General features: G+C 44.0%; 1 protein-coding gene across 1 annotated transcript; it reads right to left on the bottom strand.

Annotated features, from left to right (window-relative positions):
* Positions 1–440: 440 nt before the first annotated feature.
* Positions 441–10,929, bottom strand: CLDN2 (claudin 2). Its single transcript, XM_029930147.1, has 2 exons — positions 10,863–10,929; positions 441–3,296 (listed from the first exon to the last, which is right to left on the bottom strand). Exon 2 carries the CDS (start codon positions 3,112–3,114, stop codon positions 2,422–2,424), a length of 693 nt encoding a protein of 230 aa, XP_029786007.1. The 5' UTR covers positions 3,115–3,296; positions 10,863–10,929; the 3' UTR covers positions 441–2,421.
* Positions 10,930–18,178: the final 7,249 nt, after the last annotated feature.

Below are 18,178 nucleotides of genomic sequence, written 5' to 3'. Positions count from 1 at the left end.
CTGAGATCATGACCTAAGCGGAAGTCGGACGCTTACCCTACTGAGCCACCCAGACACCTCCATCTTGCTTTCTTAATGTCTCAGTTAAAGTCTAGAATTTTTTATCTACCCAGTGGGGAGAAAAGCCAGTCTCTTTTCTTTTCTTTTTTTATGTTTGTTTGTTTATTTAGAGCGCATGAGCAAGGGAGGTGCAGAGAGACAGGGAGGCAGAGAATCCCAAGCATTCTCCCTGCTAACAGCCCAGAGCCCGATGTGGGTCCATCCCACAAACTGTGGGAACATGATCTGAGCCAAAATCAAGAGTCAGATGCTTAACCGACCTAGCCAGCTAGGTACCTCAGGAGTAAAACCGGTTTCCATCCCTCCTCCCCTTGGTCCCATTCTCTCTGTCACACCTGTCCTGTCGGGGCCCTTTTGAATTAATAAAACAGTAACAAAAGTACTCAATCAACCAGTGTTTATTGATCACCTACTATGTGCCCAGCACTCTTACAGATAGTTTGGGGGATACAGAGAGGTCTCAGATATGGCCCCTACCCTCCAACAGTTTACAAAATATTTGTGGAATCAGATACACATGCATGAAAAGATAACTGTGCATCCAAAAAATGTGAATAATATGCATCAAGGAAGCAATGTTTACATGTTGAAGGTTGGAGGAGGGAGGGTAGGAGAGGGACGGAGTGGTCAGAGGAGACTCAGTGTTGGAGGTGGTGCTGAGCAAGTTCTTCAAACATGAGGAAGATGTGGCTAAGTGGAGAGGGCCTTCCAGCTTTGGAGAGGAGCTTAATCACAGGCGAGAAGGTGAAAAGGTGAAAGGCATGTTAAAGATGAATGAGTCCCTTCTGTTGGCACCGAGGTTTGAGGAGGTGGACTGGAGTTTGTCAGAAGCTGAGCGGGCATGCTTTGGCTGGTGAGGGAAAATGCCTTTGGTCTATCTATATGACTCCCACACCCCAATCCATCCCAGGGGAAATGGAACATTTTCACACCTCAGCAGGCACTGTAACCATATCCCTGGGAACCACCTTCTACTGTCCCACCTCAACTAAAATCCCAAGCAGGAGCTAGATTGTGGCTACAGCTCGTTGAGCATTGTTTTTCCATGTGGAAGCCCTTGGATACCTTCTAGCAACTCTGAGGTATCTGGTGAAGGATGGTGGGGCTAACCTGAAGGGTGATGGGGGCCCTGCCAGATGCTTCGGTCACTCAGAGGCTCTGTACTGCTCTGTGGGGAGACCCCAGGGGACTGAATGCAAAGTTCAGGCTGATTTTCCATTAGGGAAGCTGCCTCTCTCTGTACTGATAGAAATACTCATTAGAGCTACCACATATGTCCACCCAGCTTCTGAGACCAAAGTTCTTATACTTTCTTGGGCGGCATCAAGGAGTGGTTTCTTCAGTCCCTCATGGCTCCCATTGTTATCCCCCCATCAAGAGCCATTGCTAGGAAAACTAGTTTCCCCTTCCTAAGGAAATCACTGTGTAGGACCCATAGCCTTGTTTCTTAGTAGGAGGCCAGATCAAGGGGAGGCAAGGGCTTTAGTGAAAGTTGGGGCCGCAGCTTCTGGGGAAGGTCCTCAGTGAAGTCAGAGTCTGCTGCTGCCTTGAGCTTTCCACCATATCTTCTTTCTTTGTGCTTTCCTCTAGTAGGGAAGCTAGATCCCCAACCCACAGCAGGAGAGAATTCCAGGAAATGCCCTGGGCAGTGACTTTTTGGTCCTCGGCTGCCTTCCCTCCTTGTCACCCTGCAACCAGTCATTCTCTTTTCCCTTGGTATCATGGGATGGTTTTATTTCAGTTCATGCACAAAGCAGACTGAACACTGTGGAGTCATAACACAGTGGGATGGAGGCTCTGGACCCCATTACTGGCCAGTTTCTTTGGAGAGAAGCTTGGAAAGTTGGTGAGAGCCATGCCCATAAAATCCACCTCTCTTTCTTGCCACCCCCTTCCACATTCCCCAGCAATGAGATAAGAGCCAACAGCCAAACTGAGCCAGAGGGAGGGTCTCTAGTCACAGAGAGGATTAGTCAGTGGGATATAATTTATAGCTTTGGGGATGGATTCCCAGGTAAAGCAAAGGGCAGAGGGGAGCCTCTGTGGCATGGCCTAGGGTAGAGGGTGGAGTTTGGAGTTGAGGGTTGAGGACTCCAGGTGGGGAGTAGGTGGTGGGCAAGGTGAAGGAAACAGAAAGGCTGGCTTGGCAAGCATCTTGACAATTCAACCTGCATGCTGTCACACCAGTTCCCATTTCTGCCTTTGCCTGATCCAGTGGCGAAAGTCAGTCTATCCTCAGCAACACCTTCTGACATGATCCAGTGGCAATGTCCCTCACCTGTGGCCCTGGGGTGGGGGGCCGCTGTCCACTGGTTTTCACAGACCCAGCCATCCCCACCCCCAGCTCTGGTCCCTGGTTCTTCACACATACCCTGTCAGGCTGTAGGAGTTAAACTCACTCTTAACCTTGGGTTGTTGACCAGGCCTTGGAGACCCCCGAGTTGCGAGGGGCTGGGTCTGGTAGGCGTCATAGTAGTTGGAGCGATTTCCCTGGAGTGGGCAGGAAAAGCAGAGGATGATTCCAGCTACCAGGGAGAACAGGGAGGAAATAATGCCCAGGTAAAGAGCCTCTCCGATCTCAAATTTCATGCTGTCAGGTACCAGTGGGGAGTAGAAGTCCCGCAGGATCCCGTGAAGATTCCAGGCAACAGGGATGAAGCCCAGGAGACCTCCAAGGATGAAGAAGACTCCTCCCACCACCGCCAATCTGTCTTTGACTCGGGAGTCCTGGCAGAAGACTGTGCATCTCATGCCCACCACAGAGATGATGCAGGCCAATGAAGAGATGGCACTGGATGTCACCATCATGGCCTGGGCAGCCTGGATGTCAGCAGGCAAGCCTAGAAGTGTGCTGTAGATGTCACACTGCGTGATGCCTGTGCTGTGTGTGGCACACTCCATCCAGAGGCCCTTGGAGAAGCCGACTGCCGTCACGATGCTGGTGCCAACGTAGGAACTGGTTCGCCAACTGGGGAGCAGCATGGCCACCAGGGTGCCCAGCAGCCCCAGGAGGCCCAGGATGTAGCCTACAAGTTGGAGGCCAACAGAGGCCATGGCAGACCTCTCAGCAGAAGTGTTTACAGGGCCTGTTCCCTTGCCTTCTGGCTTCAGCTCTTGCTCCTTGGATCTTGGCCTTTAATCCCTCATTTCAGAGTGTCTCTACCACGCTGATTTCTCTCCTCCTTACAAGTGTCTGTGGGTGGCCACAAGCAGGCTCAAGAAGGCATCTAGAAGACCTAAAAAAATCCATAAACCAGATTAAATATTGACCAGAAGCTTATGAGAAACCAGAAAATGCTGGATGCCTTTTGACCTTTGTTATCTTTAGCAATAACACATGAGAAAGAAAAAAAACTTTGAAAGTGGAGCCAAAATGTCATCACCTCCTGCGTAGGCATATGCCTTAGGTTGGCAGGCAGACAAAGCCAAGGGCCAGAAGGGTGCCTCCTTTCTGAGAAGGTAGTGGTGGAAGTGGTAGTTGTGCTGGACGCGTTAGCTCCAGGTCAGTCTGTTCTCTGGCACGGTTCTGTATCCAAAGCTGCTGTTTAATGCATTTCCCAGCAACAGTGCCACAGGGCCCCTCAGTTGCAGACTGAGGCCAAACTCCAGGAGACAGGAACAGGAGGAACAAGTCCTAGGACTCAAGGTTATTAGAGGCCTCTCAGATCTCCAGGGGCCTCGGGGCAGGGGTCTAACCCTGAGTCATCCTCCCCAAGGTGAAAATCTACACCAGGGAAGTTTGGGGTAAGCAAAAAATGACTTTTGTCCACACTCTGAGAGTTCAGGTCCTCCCAACCCTGCCCAAATTCCCTCCACAGGGCAGCCTAACGCCTCCTGCATGTATAACACAGTCAGACATTTCCTGCATGCTCTCTTAATAGATCCCTTTACCAGCCCTCGCCTCTCAGAAAATGTGGAAAGATTCTGTAGCAAAGGTTGTGCCCAGGCCTTGGGGGAACCCTGAAATTCCCTAGGCCATCTGTTAAAGGGGCACGAGGATGAACAGAGGAAAGGGGAGCTGTTCTACAATGGAGGGCGTTGAAAGAAGAAGGCATCTGAGCCAGTCCTTTAGAATCTCAGAGCTGTCTAGGATTTTGTAGTGTTCAAAGTGCAATCTCACACACTCCTGCCAAGGTTCAAGACCCTGAGGGTCAAGGGAACATCCTTTTCCCCATCCTCTACAAGACCTTCCAGCTCACTAACTTTTCAACCCCCCTAATGTGGCTGTTCCATTTTAGCCTTCCTCAAGATTTCTCTTTTCCTAATCATCTCTTAAATTTGAGTAAGCCTCAGAAGTCCATTCCTTTCTCAATCAACATTCCATCCCTGAGCAAATGTCCCATGACTTCATCTTAAGTGGACTTAATCCACCCCACGACTTAATCTCCAACCAATATTGGCTCTTCCAAATCTGAATTTCCATCATAGATCTTCTCCTGGGCTTCAAGACTGCCAGAGCAAGCACCTATTTAAATGCCCACTTGGAAATGCCATACACACCTCAAATTTGACATGTTCAAAAGAGAACTCACCACCTCTCTTTTCACACTCTTCCCCAAAACGTTCTTCCTTGGGTGTCCTGTAATCACGGAGTCATATCTCTATCCATCTCCTCACACCAGACCAAAATCCTGGGAATGAGTCTTGATGTCTTTCATGTTTATTCATCACCTTCCATGGGCAATGTCTCACCAACTCTACTTCTTGCATACACCACAAATCCATTGTACCCTTCTCGCTATCTCTACTGCTACTTGCCCAAGTCAGTGTTTCATCATCCTCTCTCCCCCAGACTATAGCAATGACTTCCTAACTTGTCTTATTTCCAGTCTTGTCTCATACAATTCATCCTCCACGTTGTTAAGGTGATCTTTCTCTTTTTTTTTGGTTAGATTTGCTCTTTATTATAACATACTCTATTTTTTTAAATTTTTATTTTTTTTCTCTACCAGTATGTTTATTTATTTTTTTCCATAATATTTTATTGTCAAATTGTTTTCCATACAACACCCAGCGCTCTTCCCCTTAAGTGCCCTCCACCATCACCACCACCTCTTTTCCCCCTCCCCCTTCCCCTTCAACCCTCAGTTCATTTTCAGCATTCAATAGTCTCTCAAGTTTTGCATCCCTCTCTCTCCCCAACTCTCTCTCCCTCCTCTGCTCCCCCTGGTTCTCCATTAGGTCTCTCTTGTTTTCCTGCTAGACCTATGAGTGCAAACATATGGTTGATCTTTCAACACAGTAATCTGATAAAGTATCTACATAAAGCATTCCAGTGGCTCCCCATTGGCTAAAGGATAAAGTCCAGACTTGTTTGTACTCTATGACCTCTCATCTCTTGCCATTGCCCTCATCATATTCTTGCTGAACTAAATTACTTTCAGTTCCTTGATTGTGTCATATTGTCTTTTGCTTCCAAATCTGAGTGGAGGCTGTTCCTTCTATGCAGGATACCTAGCATTCTTCTCTCTCTGTGTAGTGACTTCTCTCTGTTTAGGATTCAACTCAGATGCCTCTTCCTCTACCTTGAATCAAGTGCCACGTCTCCATGTTCTTGCAGCATTTTGTGTTTACTTACCTCCATAGTAGTAGTAGTAGTAGTAGTAGTAGTAGTAACAACAATAATAATAATGATCATAATACTTATATAGTATTTCTGATGTGGCCATTATAAGCACTTTATACATGTTAACTCAATCATCACAATGACATTTTGTGGTAGGTACTAATAATCCGTATTGTACAGATGAGAAAACGTTTTGTGCTAGGTACTAATAAACCCTATTGTACAGTAATTGCACTGTATTGCAGTTTCCTGTTTAAATCTGTCTTCTTCCCCACTAGTCTGTGAGCTACTTAACAGCAAGGACTGTATCTTATTCAACTCTGTATCTCAGGTGCCTTGCATAGCACATTACCCAGATCTGATGTTCAAAAATATCTTCTTAATGAGTGGATGAAAGTGATAAAGAGGTTTGAGGGACCATAAAATATGGACTTTCTAAATGAGCCAATAACATTTCAGTGTAAGGGACTAGAGCTGTCTGCTGTTAGGGAGAAAACGTTGAGAGAGGGAATTAGAGGAGGTAGGGCAATGGAGAGGTGGGGGGAGGGAAGGAAGGAGGAGAGTGAGAGAGAGAGAGAAGAGAGCCAGAAAGGGAGAGAGAGAGAGAAAAAACAGAGACAGAGAGACAGAAAGAGAGCCAGAGAAATAGATAAAGAGAGAGAAACAGAGACAGAATTTCATCATTTTCTATGTATATGCATTTGCTGAATAATTTGTCTCTTCAAATTCTAAACCACCTGAGGGAAGAAACATATTAAATGTATTGATTATTAAATATTTTAAGCATAGATTAAACTGGGGTACCTGAGTGGCTCAGTTGATTAAGCGTCTGACATTGGCTCAAGTCATGATCCCACAATTCGTGGGTTCAAGCCCCGCATTGGGCTCCGTGCTGACAGCTCGAGCCTGGAGCCTGCTTCAGATTCTGTGTCTCCCTCTCTCTTTCTACCCCTCCTCCACTCATGCTCACTCTCCCTCTCTCTCAAAAGCAAATAAACATTTAAAAATTTTTTAAATATAGATTAAGCTTAAGTTGTGCCTCTGTAGCATTGGACACAGACATGACAGTCAATACTATTCATCAGTGATGAGTAGAACAAGGCCAATGTTGATGCAAAGCAGCGTGGGGTAGGGAGACACGACACATTTGATGGGATGGGGAGGGAAGACTAGTTTGAATCTCAGCTCTGGCATTTACCAGCTGTGACACTCCACAAGTCCTTTCCATGCACAGTATTCTTACTACTAAGTTGGAACAATTTTACCCTATCCTGATCATGACTGTGCATCTCAGTGGGGCTTTCAGTGCCGTTTGGAAGTCCTTCTATTTCTCTCTGGTGAGTATCTTCTGGTGACTACTTCAAACACTTAGCACATTCTTTGAGCTCCTTACCTGACCTCCTCCTTCTGCAGCTCTTACCCTATCCTCATCATTTTCTTGCCATCAAGATTCCTAAACAAACCATTTAATATTCATATCTCTACTTCTTCCCTATCCCACCAAATGCCCAACCCTGTGCAACCTGGTTTCTGCCACTAGCCTTTTGCTGAAACTAAGGTTACCAACAATTGTCTTGTCCCCAGACCCAATAGTCTTATTTCTGTCATCTCACCTTATCTCCCTCTTTCATAGAACTGTCCTCTCCCCTGTTTTCTGTAATACCCCTCCCAGTTTTCTTTGCCCCTCAAAATGATTCTTCTAAGTCTTCTTTGTAAGTTTTTCTTCTTGTGCCCACTGTATAAATCTGACTATTCCCTCTAGGGTTTCATCTGGACTTCTAGACTTCTCTTTCTTATTTTTCACATTCTCTAAGGTTGGTCTCATCGATCCATCTCTATGCTAGTCACTTTTGGATCCATACCTCTGGCACAGATTCTCCTCTGAACTGAAATTTTGTATAATCAACTGCATTTGGATTGACCCTATGGGAATGTTTTAATGGCACCTCAAACTCAACATTTGCAAAGCTAATACCATCTGCTCTTTTCTCTCTCCACCTTCCATCTATTCCTCACACAGTGCTCCCTATCTCAGTAGGAGCATCCCTCATCCAGCCAACTCAAGCCAGTCATCCTTGATTCTGCCCCTCTTCTTGGTATGTAATCAATTATTAAGTCCTATCAGACTTACCTTCAAAATATGTTTTGAAAGCATCCACTTGTCTCCATCTCCACTACCTAAACTGTAGTTCAAACCATACAGCTGTTATCTCTTGTCCATTTGGAAATCTCATAGGCACCTCAAACTGGTCTAATTCCACTTCTGCAATCCATTATCCATCCAGTAGCCAACGATCTTTCTAAAATGGAAATCGAATCCTAAAGTGCCATCTCACCCTTTTGCCATGCTTTAAAAACTTCAGGGCCTCTTAATTGCTTTCAAGATTAAGTTCAAACTTTCTAGCACAGGAAACCAGGAAAGCCCTCCATTGTTTGGCTCCTGATTTTTGTTTCAGCCTCATTTCCCTTCACTAACCTCCAACCTCATGTTGTATGCTTACATACACACACACACACACACACACACACACACACACACACACAATCCAGCCATACCTGAACATTTTCACTTCTCTGAATTTGCCATTCTCTTTAAGTCCTTAAGTATGCTATTTTGCCATCCAACACTTTTTTGGCTAATTTCTGGTCATCCTTCAGGACTCATCCTCTCCCTGAAACCTTCCTTGGACTCCCTCTTCCAACCCAAGCTAGGTAAAATACTTTTCCTTTGTTTTTCCTAGCTATAGATGGGTTTTCAGTGAGTGTTGGTGAGCTACCTTGAGGTTTTTAGGGAGCAGACCCCCCCCCACGCTGTTCTGAGAAGCTCTCCTGCTTCAACCTTCTTGGGATGGTGGCAGAGGAGACCAGCTTCAGTTTCCAATGAAAATCAGCAGTGTACCCAAGAGGAGAGCCTCTCCCCAGAATCAGTCCTGACTTGGTAAACTAAGTAGGAGAAGTAGATAGGGGTTGGGGAAGACAAAGCTAAAACATGCCATCCCCAAGGCTTGGAATGTCTAGAGTCTGATTAGGCATGGCTGGGCAGGAGGAAGAACCAGTGGTTGGGGTTTTTTCAATTGGTAGAAGTGGCCCAAAGGGGGTCAGCTTTCAGCCAGGGTCAGGAAAGCAGGGAGGGACAAAACAGCAAGTGGTTGGATAGTGTGCCAACCACCTGTGTTTGTGTAATGAGCAGTAAATGGTTTAGAGGAAGAGTCCTTACCTGAAAATCAAAAGGCTAACTTCTAGTCTCAGTTCTGCCTGGAACCTGTTGAAGAAGTCCACTAACTTCTCCAGGCACTAGTTTGCTCATCTCCAAGATTTTGAGTTACAATTAAAATAATGGGGACAGGAAACCGACAAATATAGAAGACTGACCAGCTGTTACTACAAGAAGACAGCTTTAAAAGAAACTCCTCTCTCTGAGGGATCCTCCTAGAAGTCAAACTCTGGCTGCTTTGGAGGGACAGAAAACTCCAGGCCTTGTCAGCTGAATTTGTCTTCTGGGCATGAGGCCAACACACTCCTTGGCCCAAAGGCTGGGCCAGAAGGCTTCATTTAGGATCCTTACCTAATCTTCCTTAGGGGAGGGATTGGAACTTCAGGAGAGGATTAGGAGGGTCAAGACTGACAGCAGCTCCTGAATTAACCCCTTCTTGCCTGGATACTTGCCCTGCCTTTCCCCAGTTCTTGGCCCAAGAGTTTGTGGATGGCACCTCTTCTTTGGGCTCCCTTAAGATTGAGCAAGGTAGGACAGGTGGAGTTCTCAGGCTCAAAGAAGGAGCTGATGTGGTATCCTGCGGGGTTATGGAGGCCAGTCTATTCTACATCCCTTGATCTGACAGCCCCTCTCAAGAGTCTGAGACCCTTGCATCTGACCCCCCAGCTGCTGAGGGGTCTAGTAGGGGACAAAGCCATTCTTCTGAAGCCTGCTTTCTGCAAAGTGTGTCCTCGGAGCAGTTCACCTTTCCTTCTGCACCAGTTGGTGGATGACAGCTCAGGGAACTACAACTTGATTGAGAGATTTTCTAATTGCTTTAAAAAGAAGTTCATTTTTGTCCTGACCTCCAAAGGAAAGCACTCTCACTCTGCAATGCTAGAAAACACAGAAAGGCAGGATTTAGAAAACAGACATCGTCTACAATCTCTCTAGGTATAAACCCGGTTAGTGTTTTGTTTCCACCTCCATTTTCAAAGAGGGCACTGGAAGAGATAATAATGCCTCAGTCTAAAGAAGAAATTTTTTTTTAATTGAGATCGAATTAGCATATAACATTGTGTTGATTTCAGGTGCACAGCATAATGATTTAATATATGCATATAATGTGAAATGATCACAAAAGTAAATTTATTTAATATCCATCACCACAAATAGCTACCAATTGACTTTCTTTCAATGAGAACTTTTAGGATCCACTCTCTTAGTAACCTTCAAATGTACCATACAGTATTTCCAGCTACTGTCACCGTGCTGTGCATTATATCCCCAGGATTTCTCTATCTTCTAGCCAGAAGTTTGCACCTTTTTACACCCTTCACCCATCTGACCCACCTGCACCTCTGACAACCACCAGTCTGTTCTCTGTATCTATGAGCTCGGGGTTTTGTTTTGTTCTGTTTTCAGATTCCACATATAGGTGAGTTCATTCAGTATTTTGTGTCTCTGTCTGACTTACCTCACTTAGCATCCTGCCCTCACGGCCCATCCATTTTGTTGTAGATGGCAGGATTTCCTTCAAAGAAGGAATTTTTAACAGACTTTACAGACCACTGGGGCAGAGTTATTTAATAAGTTGAGGGGGAGACTATGACTTCACTCAGAAATCACCTTCTGCTGACTCTTCAAGGCTTCTGGCTGAAGGAGACACTGAAGCTGGATGTGAGACTGTGTCCCTCCCAGTCCTCCTCAGCCCGCTATGGCTGGGCACCAGGGTAAACTGTAGCTCCTTTCCTCCCATCGTGGTATCTCGGTCCTTTTGCCTTTGAAAACTCCATTCAGAAATTATTATCTGATTTGGAGAGTGCTTCCCCTGGCCCCATAGTTTCAAGCACTGGACATTTTGAGGAAATAAATACTATCAACCTCAGGTGTACACCTGACTTATCCCTCCTGTGCCCTTCCCTCAGAAATGCAAGGTGGCCCAGCCTGGCAACACCATGGGCCAAACTGATAGTTACTAGGAATCAAGAGCCCACAGGTGAATTTCAAAGGCAGCAAATAAGTCAAAATTGAGACACTTACAAAGCTGTTCTTTTGCAGAGCCTTGAAGGAGCCGTAGTGATCCTGGAGAGGGAGGAAAGCGTTGTGATGGAGGGGAGCAAGGTGCAAGGGCCCCAGGCTGAGGTGATAAAGGATTTCTAATTGTTAGCCACAGTTTTGCAAAATCCATCTGCAAATCTCAGCTTTGGGTCAGAGACTTATTACAGATCAGAATTAAACCCCTGGAGACTGTGGAAGATTGAGGTACTTAAAAAAAAAGTTTGGTGAGTTTTGTGTTTTTCTTGTCAAAAACTCCAGCTGGGCTTTTGTGTGGTGACCTCCTGTGAGCCCAGGAGAGGCCTTGGGGGGAGAGGGGTTTGGCCCAAGGAGGAATTCGGAACATTCCAGCTTTGGAGGTGGGGAGATGAGGAGGCTGTGTTAGGCCCATTAGGTGTCCCTGGCTATGAGCCCTGAGGCCCAGCAGGAAGCAAGCCTCATAAACACAGGCCTGGTGAGCTAGTGCCCATGGAGTCCTGCACTGTGTCTAGCCCTGTGGACTCTTCTACCCAGCTTTACTCTCTAGCAAGCTCCCAGCCCTGTCCCACTCCTGAGGTTGACCCCAATGTGCAAAGGCAAACACATGGACTGTGGGTTCAGACTCTGGTGGGTTCCAAAGAGCGATTCCCTATAAGGTGGGACTGAAGTGGTTACCATGGGCCTCACCTTTGTACCATAAACAAAGTTTATGGGTATCTTAAAAGTTCTGTGAAGTGGAGTGCAGTGATTGGGTTTCCTCCCCAAATGGAACACACTCAAAAAAGCATTTCTGTTTTTTTGTTTTGTTTTGTTTTGTTTTCTGATTGGAAACATACTAGATGTGGGGCACCTGGGTGGCTCAGTCAGTTAAATGTCCAACTTTGGCTCAGGTCATGATCTCGAAGTTCCTAAGTTGGAGCCCCGCGTAGAGCTCTGTGCTGACAGCTCAGAGCCTGGAGCCTGCTTCGGATTCTGTGTCTCCCTCTCTCTCTGACCCTCCCTTGCTTTCTCTCTCTCTCTCTCTCTCTCTCTCTCTCTCTCTCTCTCAAAAAATAATAAGAAGAAACATACTAGATGTTATTGCAAATAATTCAGAAAATAAAGTATAAGGAAGAAAATAGAGGTCCTCATAATACCACCCATCAAGGGACATAATGTTAACCACTTTAACATTTTTATGTACTGTAGAAGAAATGAATAGAAACATTTGTACAATGTTGAATCACATAATACCTTTCAATTCTGTAACCTCTCTTTTCTAAAGAATGTAATGATATGGCGTGGCCTTATTTCCATGTCAGTTAAACAAACCTGCATCATTCATCATGGCTGCATCGTATTCTATTATATGGAAATACAACTGATGTAACCATCTGCTAATGGACATTTTGATTGTTTCCATGTTTTCACTATAACATAACATCTTTGCACATACCACAGAAGGCTTTAAAAGCTCATACAACATATTGCAAAAGCAGGACAGCCATTACTATTTGCAGATGTGAAAGTCTAGGCCCCATAAGATGAAATGAATGAATCACCCAGCATCCCAAGTTGAGCAGTAATAATTAGACCGGGAATCTATGTCCCTAGAGGTCTACTTCAGCAAATTTTCCAGTATACTACACTGACTCCCTCCCAAGGGTTCCTATGCAAACACAATAAGGCTAGTGGCCACTATTCATTGAACACTTTGTGGGTGTCAGGCTCTCTGCTGAGGGTTTTCATATACATTGACTCACTGAACTACTGCAGAGCTGAGCCAGGCCTGAGCACCAAATCCAGCCAACTCTGGCACTCAACTCTTAATTATTATGCTGTACTTCATTCTTGAAATTATATCAAAGCAAATAGACTTGTTGCCCAGCGTGAAATCAGAAATCATCCTCCTTCCTAAGGTGGCCCAGAACTGTATTGCAGGTACATCTGGGTTACTACCCACCCCACCCCCCACCAGCAGTGCTCCTGAGCAGGGCCTCTCCAGGGTGCTACCCCTTGGCAGGATGGAACAGGCTAAAAGGGCAGCCAAAACTCTAAAGGGAGTTTAGGGGAATGAAAGCAAGCAAGACTGAAAGGATGGGAGGGATAGCAGGCTAATCCTCTACCGGCTGTGTGAGCTGGGGCACGTCTTCACAGCTTCTTTCTCCCCCAAGGCTGGAATCACGAATATGAAACCATTCTGGCAAGTAGAAAATGTCAGTTGTGCGCAAGACAGAATTTGTAAGAGAGGGGCATCTTATCAGTTCATAGTGACTCTGCAATTGAGAGTAGGAAAAGGCAGAATCTCAGTGGCAGGTGCCAGGGCGGATGAGGGCACCGTGTTGGCAGGATGTGGTTACCAGATTGGCAATCATTCAAGGACTAGGTTTTAACACTGTGTTTCCTACAGGTCAGCACTGTCACATCCTGGTGGATTGATGCCAGAGACTATGACTCCTCAGTGTTGAGTCTGTGAGGCTCCTTAGTAAAGAGCTAAGAACCCTGCTAAGATTCAGAGAGCTTAGCTAGGTTGGAGAGGGGTGGATAGAGAGAGACCTGAAAAAAGAAAGGGAAAAATAGCAGTCTGAGAAAAGCAGTATCTGCTTAAGGAGAGGAGTGAGCAGTGAGATAATGAAGAGAAGAAAGTCGGGGTCTGAGAAGAGATGGGTTAGGAAAGAAAAGGGAAGAAGGGGTAGGAGAAGGGTCTTTGAGGAACAAAACCTAAGAGAGGCCTATACAAAGCAAGGTCTTGAGGGAGAGGGAGGACATGGTGCTATGAAAAGAGGAGCCTAGAAGGAGAAATGAGAAAGATTCTAGGGGCAAAAGGGGCAGGGATGAGAAGTCTATGGGAGAAGGAGTTAGGACCTCAGGGCAGAGAAAAAATTTGAGACATTCCATCCCTATCATTCCACGAAACCAGGAGATTCACATCAAGGTCATGAATGACCACATCTGCCCTCCCCTCCCCCACCATGTCACCAAATCCAATGGGCACTTTTCAGTCCTTAACTTCCTTGACATCTATGAGGCATTCAATGCCCCCTGATACCTTTGCCCTTTCTTCTCTTGGCCTCTGTGCTACAACTCTCCCCTGATGTGCTTCCTATCTCTTTGCCAACTTGTTCATTGAGTCCTCCTCCTTTGCTAGATCCTGAGGTAGAGGTATTTCTCAGGAGCCTGACCTAGTTCCTCCTCCAGTCTCACTCTGCATTCCCACTCTTGGAGGGCCCATTTATCTCTCATGTACTTAGATGACTCGCAAATTATCATTTTCCTCTGAAATCCAGGCTCCTATATACTGACATCTCTATTTGGATAACTCAAAATTATCTCAAACTCAACATCTCCAAAATCGTATCCTTGATTCCCTTTGAAATAAAACCAATCCTCCATCAAGTCTTCTCCATTTGGGAAAGCCAGTTGTTTAAACCAGGAACCTCAGAGTTAGACTTAATTTTACTCTTTCTTCTCAGACCCTTGACACCCCATCTCATCTGATCCATAATCCTTCAATTCGACTTTTGCTATATGGTTCTTTTATCCATGTACTGGTTTCCTATGTAAAATTAATACCTCCATTACCATTTCTTATCATCATCTTTCAAAATTCGTGGTTTCACGATGATTTTACACCCTTAAAATTATTTAAGGTCCTTCAAATAGTGAATGGATAAAAAGTGTGGCACAATTATACAATGGATTACTACTAAGCAATAAAAAGGAATGTACTATTGATATAGGCAACTGCATGGAGGAAGCAAATGTGTTATGCTGACTGAAAGAAGCCAGATTCAAAAGGTGTTTATGGAATAATTCCATTTATATGACCTTTTAAAAATGTTCATTTATTCATTTTGAGAGAGTGAGAGAGAATTGGGGCAGGGGCAGAGAAAGAGAATTCCATTCAGGCTCTGTGCCAACATGGGCCTCTATCCCACAAACTGTGAGATCATAACGAGCTGAAATCAATAGCCAAATGCTTGAGCCACTCAGGCACCCCTATATGACATTCTTGAAATGACAAAACCAAATTAGTGGTTGCCAGAGGTGGGGTGGGGGAGCAGTTGACCACAATTCTGTGGCATAAGAAATTTCTTTGAGTGTTGGAAAAATGACAGAATGGTTGCTGTATAACTTTATGCATTTGTGCAAATTCATGGAACCTCACATCCCAATGCATGAATTTCATGTGTCCTTCCTTCCACATTCTGTCACACAGATTATTCAAATGACATGCATGTATATTTAAAAAGAAATAAATAAAAGGTATTATTTTTAAAAATTCTTGAAAACTCCAAGGGCTTTTATGGGTTATTTCTATTGGTAGTTAACATATTAAAAATTACAACTGATAAATTTTTAAACTATTTATTTATTTACTGTAGTATAGCTGACCTCAAAAGTTACATTACTTTCAGATGAAAACATAGTGATTCAACTTCTTTATACGTGACGCTGTGCTCACCACAAGCAGAGTTGCCATCTGTCACCACACAATGCTAGTATGACACCACTGATTATATGTCCTATGATATACCTTTCATCCTCATGACTTACTCATTCCATAACTGGAAACCTGTACCTCCTGCTCCCCTTCACCCTTTTTGTCCACCCCCACCCCTTCCATCTGACAACCACCAGTTTGTTCTCTGCATTTATTTTTTTAATGTTTTATTTATTTTTGAGAGAGAGAGAGAAAGAGAGAGAAAGAGAGAGAGAGAGAGAGAGAGAGAGAGAGAGAGAGAGAGAGAAAGAGAGAGAGAGAGACACAAACCATGAGCAGGGGAGGGGCAGAGAGAGAGGGAGACACAGAATCCGAAGCAGGCCCTAGGCTGTCAGCACAGAGCCCAATGTGGGGCTAGAACCCATGAACCATGAGATCATGACCCAAGCCGTAGTTGGAAGCTCAGCCAACTGAGCCACCCAGGCGCCCCTGTTCTCTGCATTTAAAGGTCTTTTTCTGCTTTTTTGCTTGATTTGGCTTTTTAAAAAAAGATTTTATTTTAAAGTAATCTCTACATCCAATGTGGGGCTTGAATTTATAACCCTGAAGTCTTACGCTCTACAAACAGCCAGCCAGGTGATGCTTTGTTTTCATTTGTTTTGTTAGATTTCACATATAAGTGAAATCATATGATATTGGTCTTTCTTTGTCTGACTTATTTCATTTAGCATAACACCTTCTGTCACAAATGGCAAAAGGCTTCATTCTTTTTTGTGGCTGAGTAATATTCCATTGCACATATACACACCACATCTTCTTTATCCATTCATCTGTGGATGGACATTTGGGCTGCTTCCATATCTTGGTTACTGTAAATAATGCTGCAACAAACATATGCATGTATCTTTGTTGAATTCATGCTTTTGTTTTCTTTGTGTAAAACTATTTTTAATTTTTCAATTTTTAAAAAGATTTTAGTTTTAAGTAATCTCTACCCCTGATGTGGGGCTCAAATTTACAACCCCAGGATCACAAGTCACATGCACTACCAACTGAACCAGCAAGCACCCGAAAACAATTTCTTTTAACATTTAAAACAATAAACCCATCGCACATTAAAATAAGTAATGTATATTTATGAAAAATAACTATTTTCCAAACTAAGCAAATTAGCAAGAAAGGTAGCACCATATCATATTTTTGCAAATCTGTTTCATATCTGACTCAATAAATAGGCAGCCAGATTCCCACATCTGCTTTTGCATTCAATCTGTTGCAATGCATTGTTTTGGTTAAGGTGGATGAAGCAAATCCAACCCCACAAAAATATGTAGGTAGAGAGGGCTTTTGGGGCAGAATTCTAAGAATGACTCCCAAATGACACTCGTCTGTGTATAAATTCCCTTCCCTTTGAGAGTGGGTGTTTACGATGTTATTACTTCTATGATTATGTTAGTTATTTGGCAAAGAGAAATTATCCAGGTGGGCCTAATGTAATTGAATGAGTCCTTTCAAAGCAGAGTGCTTCCTCTGGCTAGTAACAGAGAGGAAGTCAGAGATTCAGTTTTGGGGGAAATGCCTCTGCTTTTTGGTTCAAAAATGGAAGGGGCCCCATGAGAAGGAACATGGGTAGTCTCTAGGGGCAGAGGGTGATCTTTGGATGACAGCCAGCAAGGCAATGGAGACCCCAGACCTACATCCTGAAGGAACTGGATTTTTCTAACATTATGAGTGAGCTTGGAAACAGATTTTCTTTCCCCAGAGCCTCCAGCTAACAGCCCAGCTCAGTCAACAAGACAACTTGACTTTGGTCTTGTGAGACTCTAAGGGGAGAAGTCGGATGAACCCGCCTGGACTTCTGACCTACAGAACTGTGAAATAATAAGTAGGTGCTGTGTAAAGTTGTTAAGTTTGTGATAATTTGTTATGGCAGCAATAGGAAACTAATACCTTGTGGCTATTCTTCAGTATCACAGCTAAACTTCACGAGTGGTAGTTTTTCATGTTTATTTGCAATGTTGAATCTGAAATCATATCAGAAAAACTTTTGTACTCTGCTATGTTAAAATACATTGCTCTGTCTTGCACTTTGAATGGATCTATTATCTATGCATGGTTTTGTAATGTTATGCATTAGTCATTTGGAAACTATTGGCCTACCCAGTTATACAGATCTTCCAATTATTGACTCATTTTATGATTGTACAATAGTAAAAACTACATTCATCAATATCACTACTAATCTTATCAGAAATGTCTTTAGGGTATTGAGAAACTCTTAAGCTCACAGTGGCAGATCAAGTTTTCCCAAATTCTGTTTTTCACTTGAAAGCTTAAACGTTGTCATGAACAGCAGAATACTAGAAGTTGTTTTCCTTGAGACGACAGAATCTTCATTCATTTTCAACATAACACTGGCCCAAGTCTGAATAGTTTGTCTGTCAACCATTCTTTCCAGTAAAAAAAGATAACAGTAATAATAGTGTTCTATGAAAAACTGGCTAGTTTAGCTTGCAATTCAATCAAGCAAGTGCTTTTCCTCACAACACTCACCATATTTCAGTAGAAGTGCTTTATACATCCTTCCTATTTTGTCACACACAGTATTTGAAAAGACATGTACGCAAAGGGTTGAAATTGAAGAAAAATTAATTATCTTTCCTGTTTTATCAAGACAGTCTAAGTGAAACTGACATTTCTTCCACCAGGACTACACTGGTGATGAAGAATAGCATGAATATTAGTTTGGCACCACCGCCTTGGGCCGTGCTAAGGTGCCAGGATTTTTACCCACTATTGCCTTTGCTCCATCAGGGCGAATGTCAATGCAGCGAAATGGCAAATAACATCTTAGATTTGTCATGGAAATAGCTTTGACTGAACCCCATCAATAAACCTT

This window comes from Suricata suricatta, chromosome X, assembly GCF_006229205.1.
Source record: "Suricata suricatta isolate VVHF042 chromosome X, meerkat_22Aug2017_6uvM2_HiC, whole genome shotgun sequence".
NCBI lineage: Eukaryota > Metazoa > Chordata > Mammalia > Carnivora > Herpestidae > Suricata > Suricata suricatta.
This window is presented reverse-complemented; position numbering and strand designations above follow the sequence as displayed.

What these genes read in the sequence shown, in the direction of transcription:
- CLDN2 (XM_029930147.1), bottom strand. Translation starts at nt 3,114, where the DNA reads ATGGCCTCTGTTGGCCTCCAACTTGTAGGCTACATCCTGGGCCTCCTG.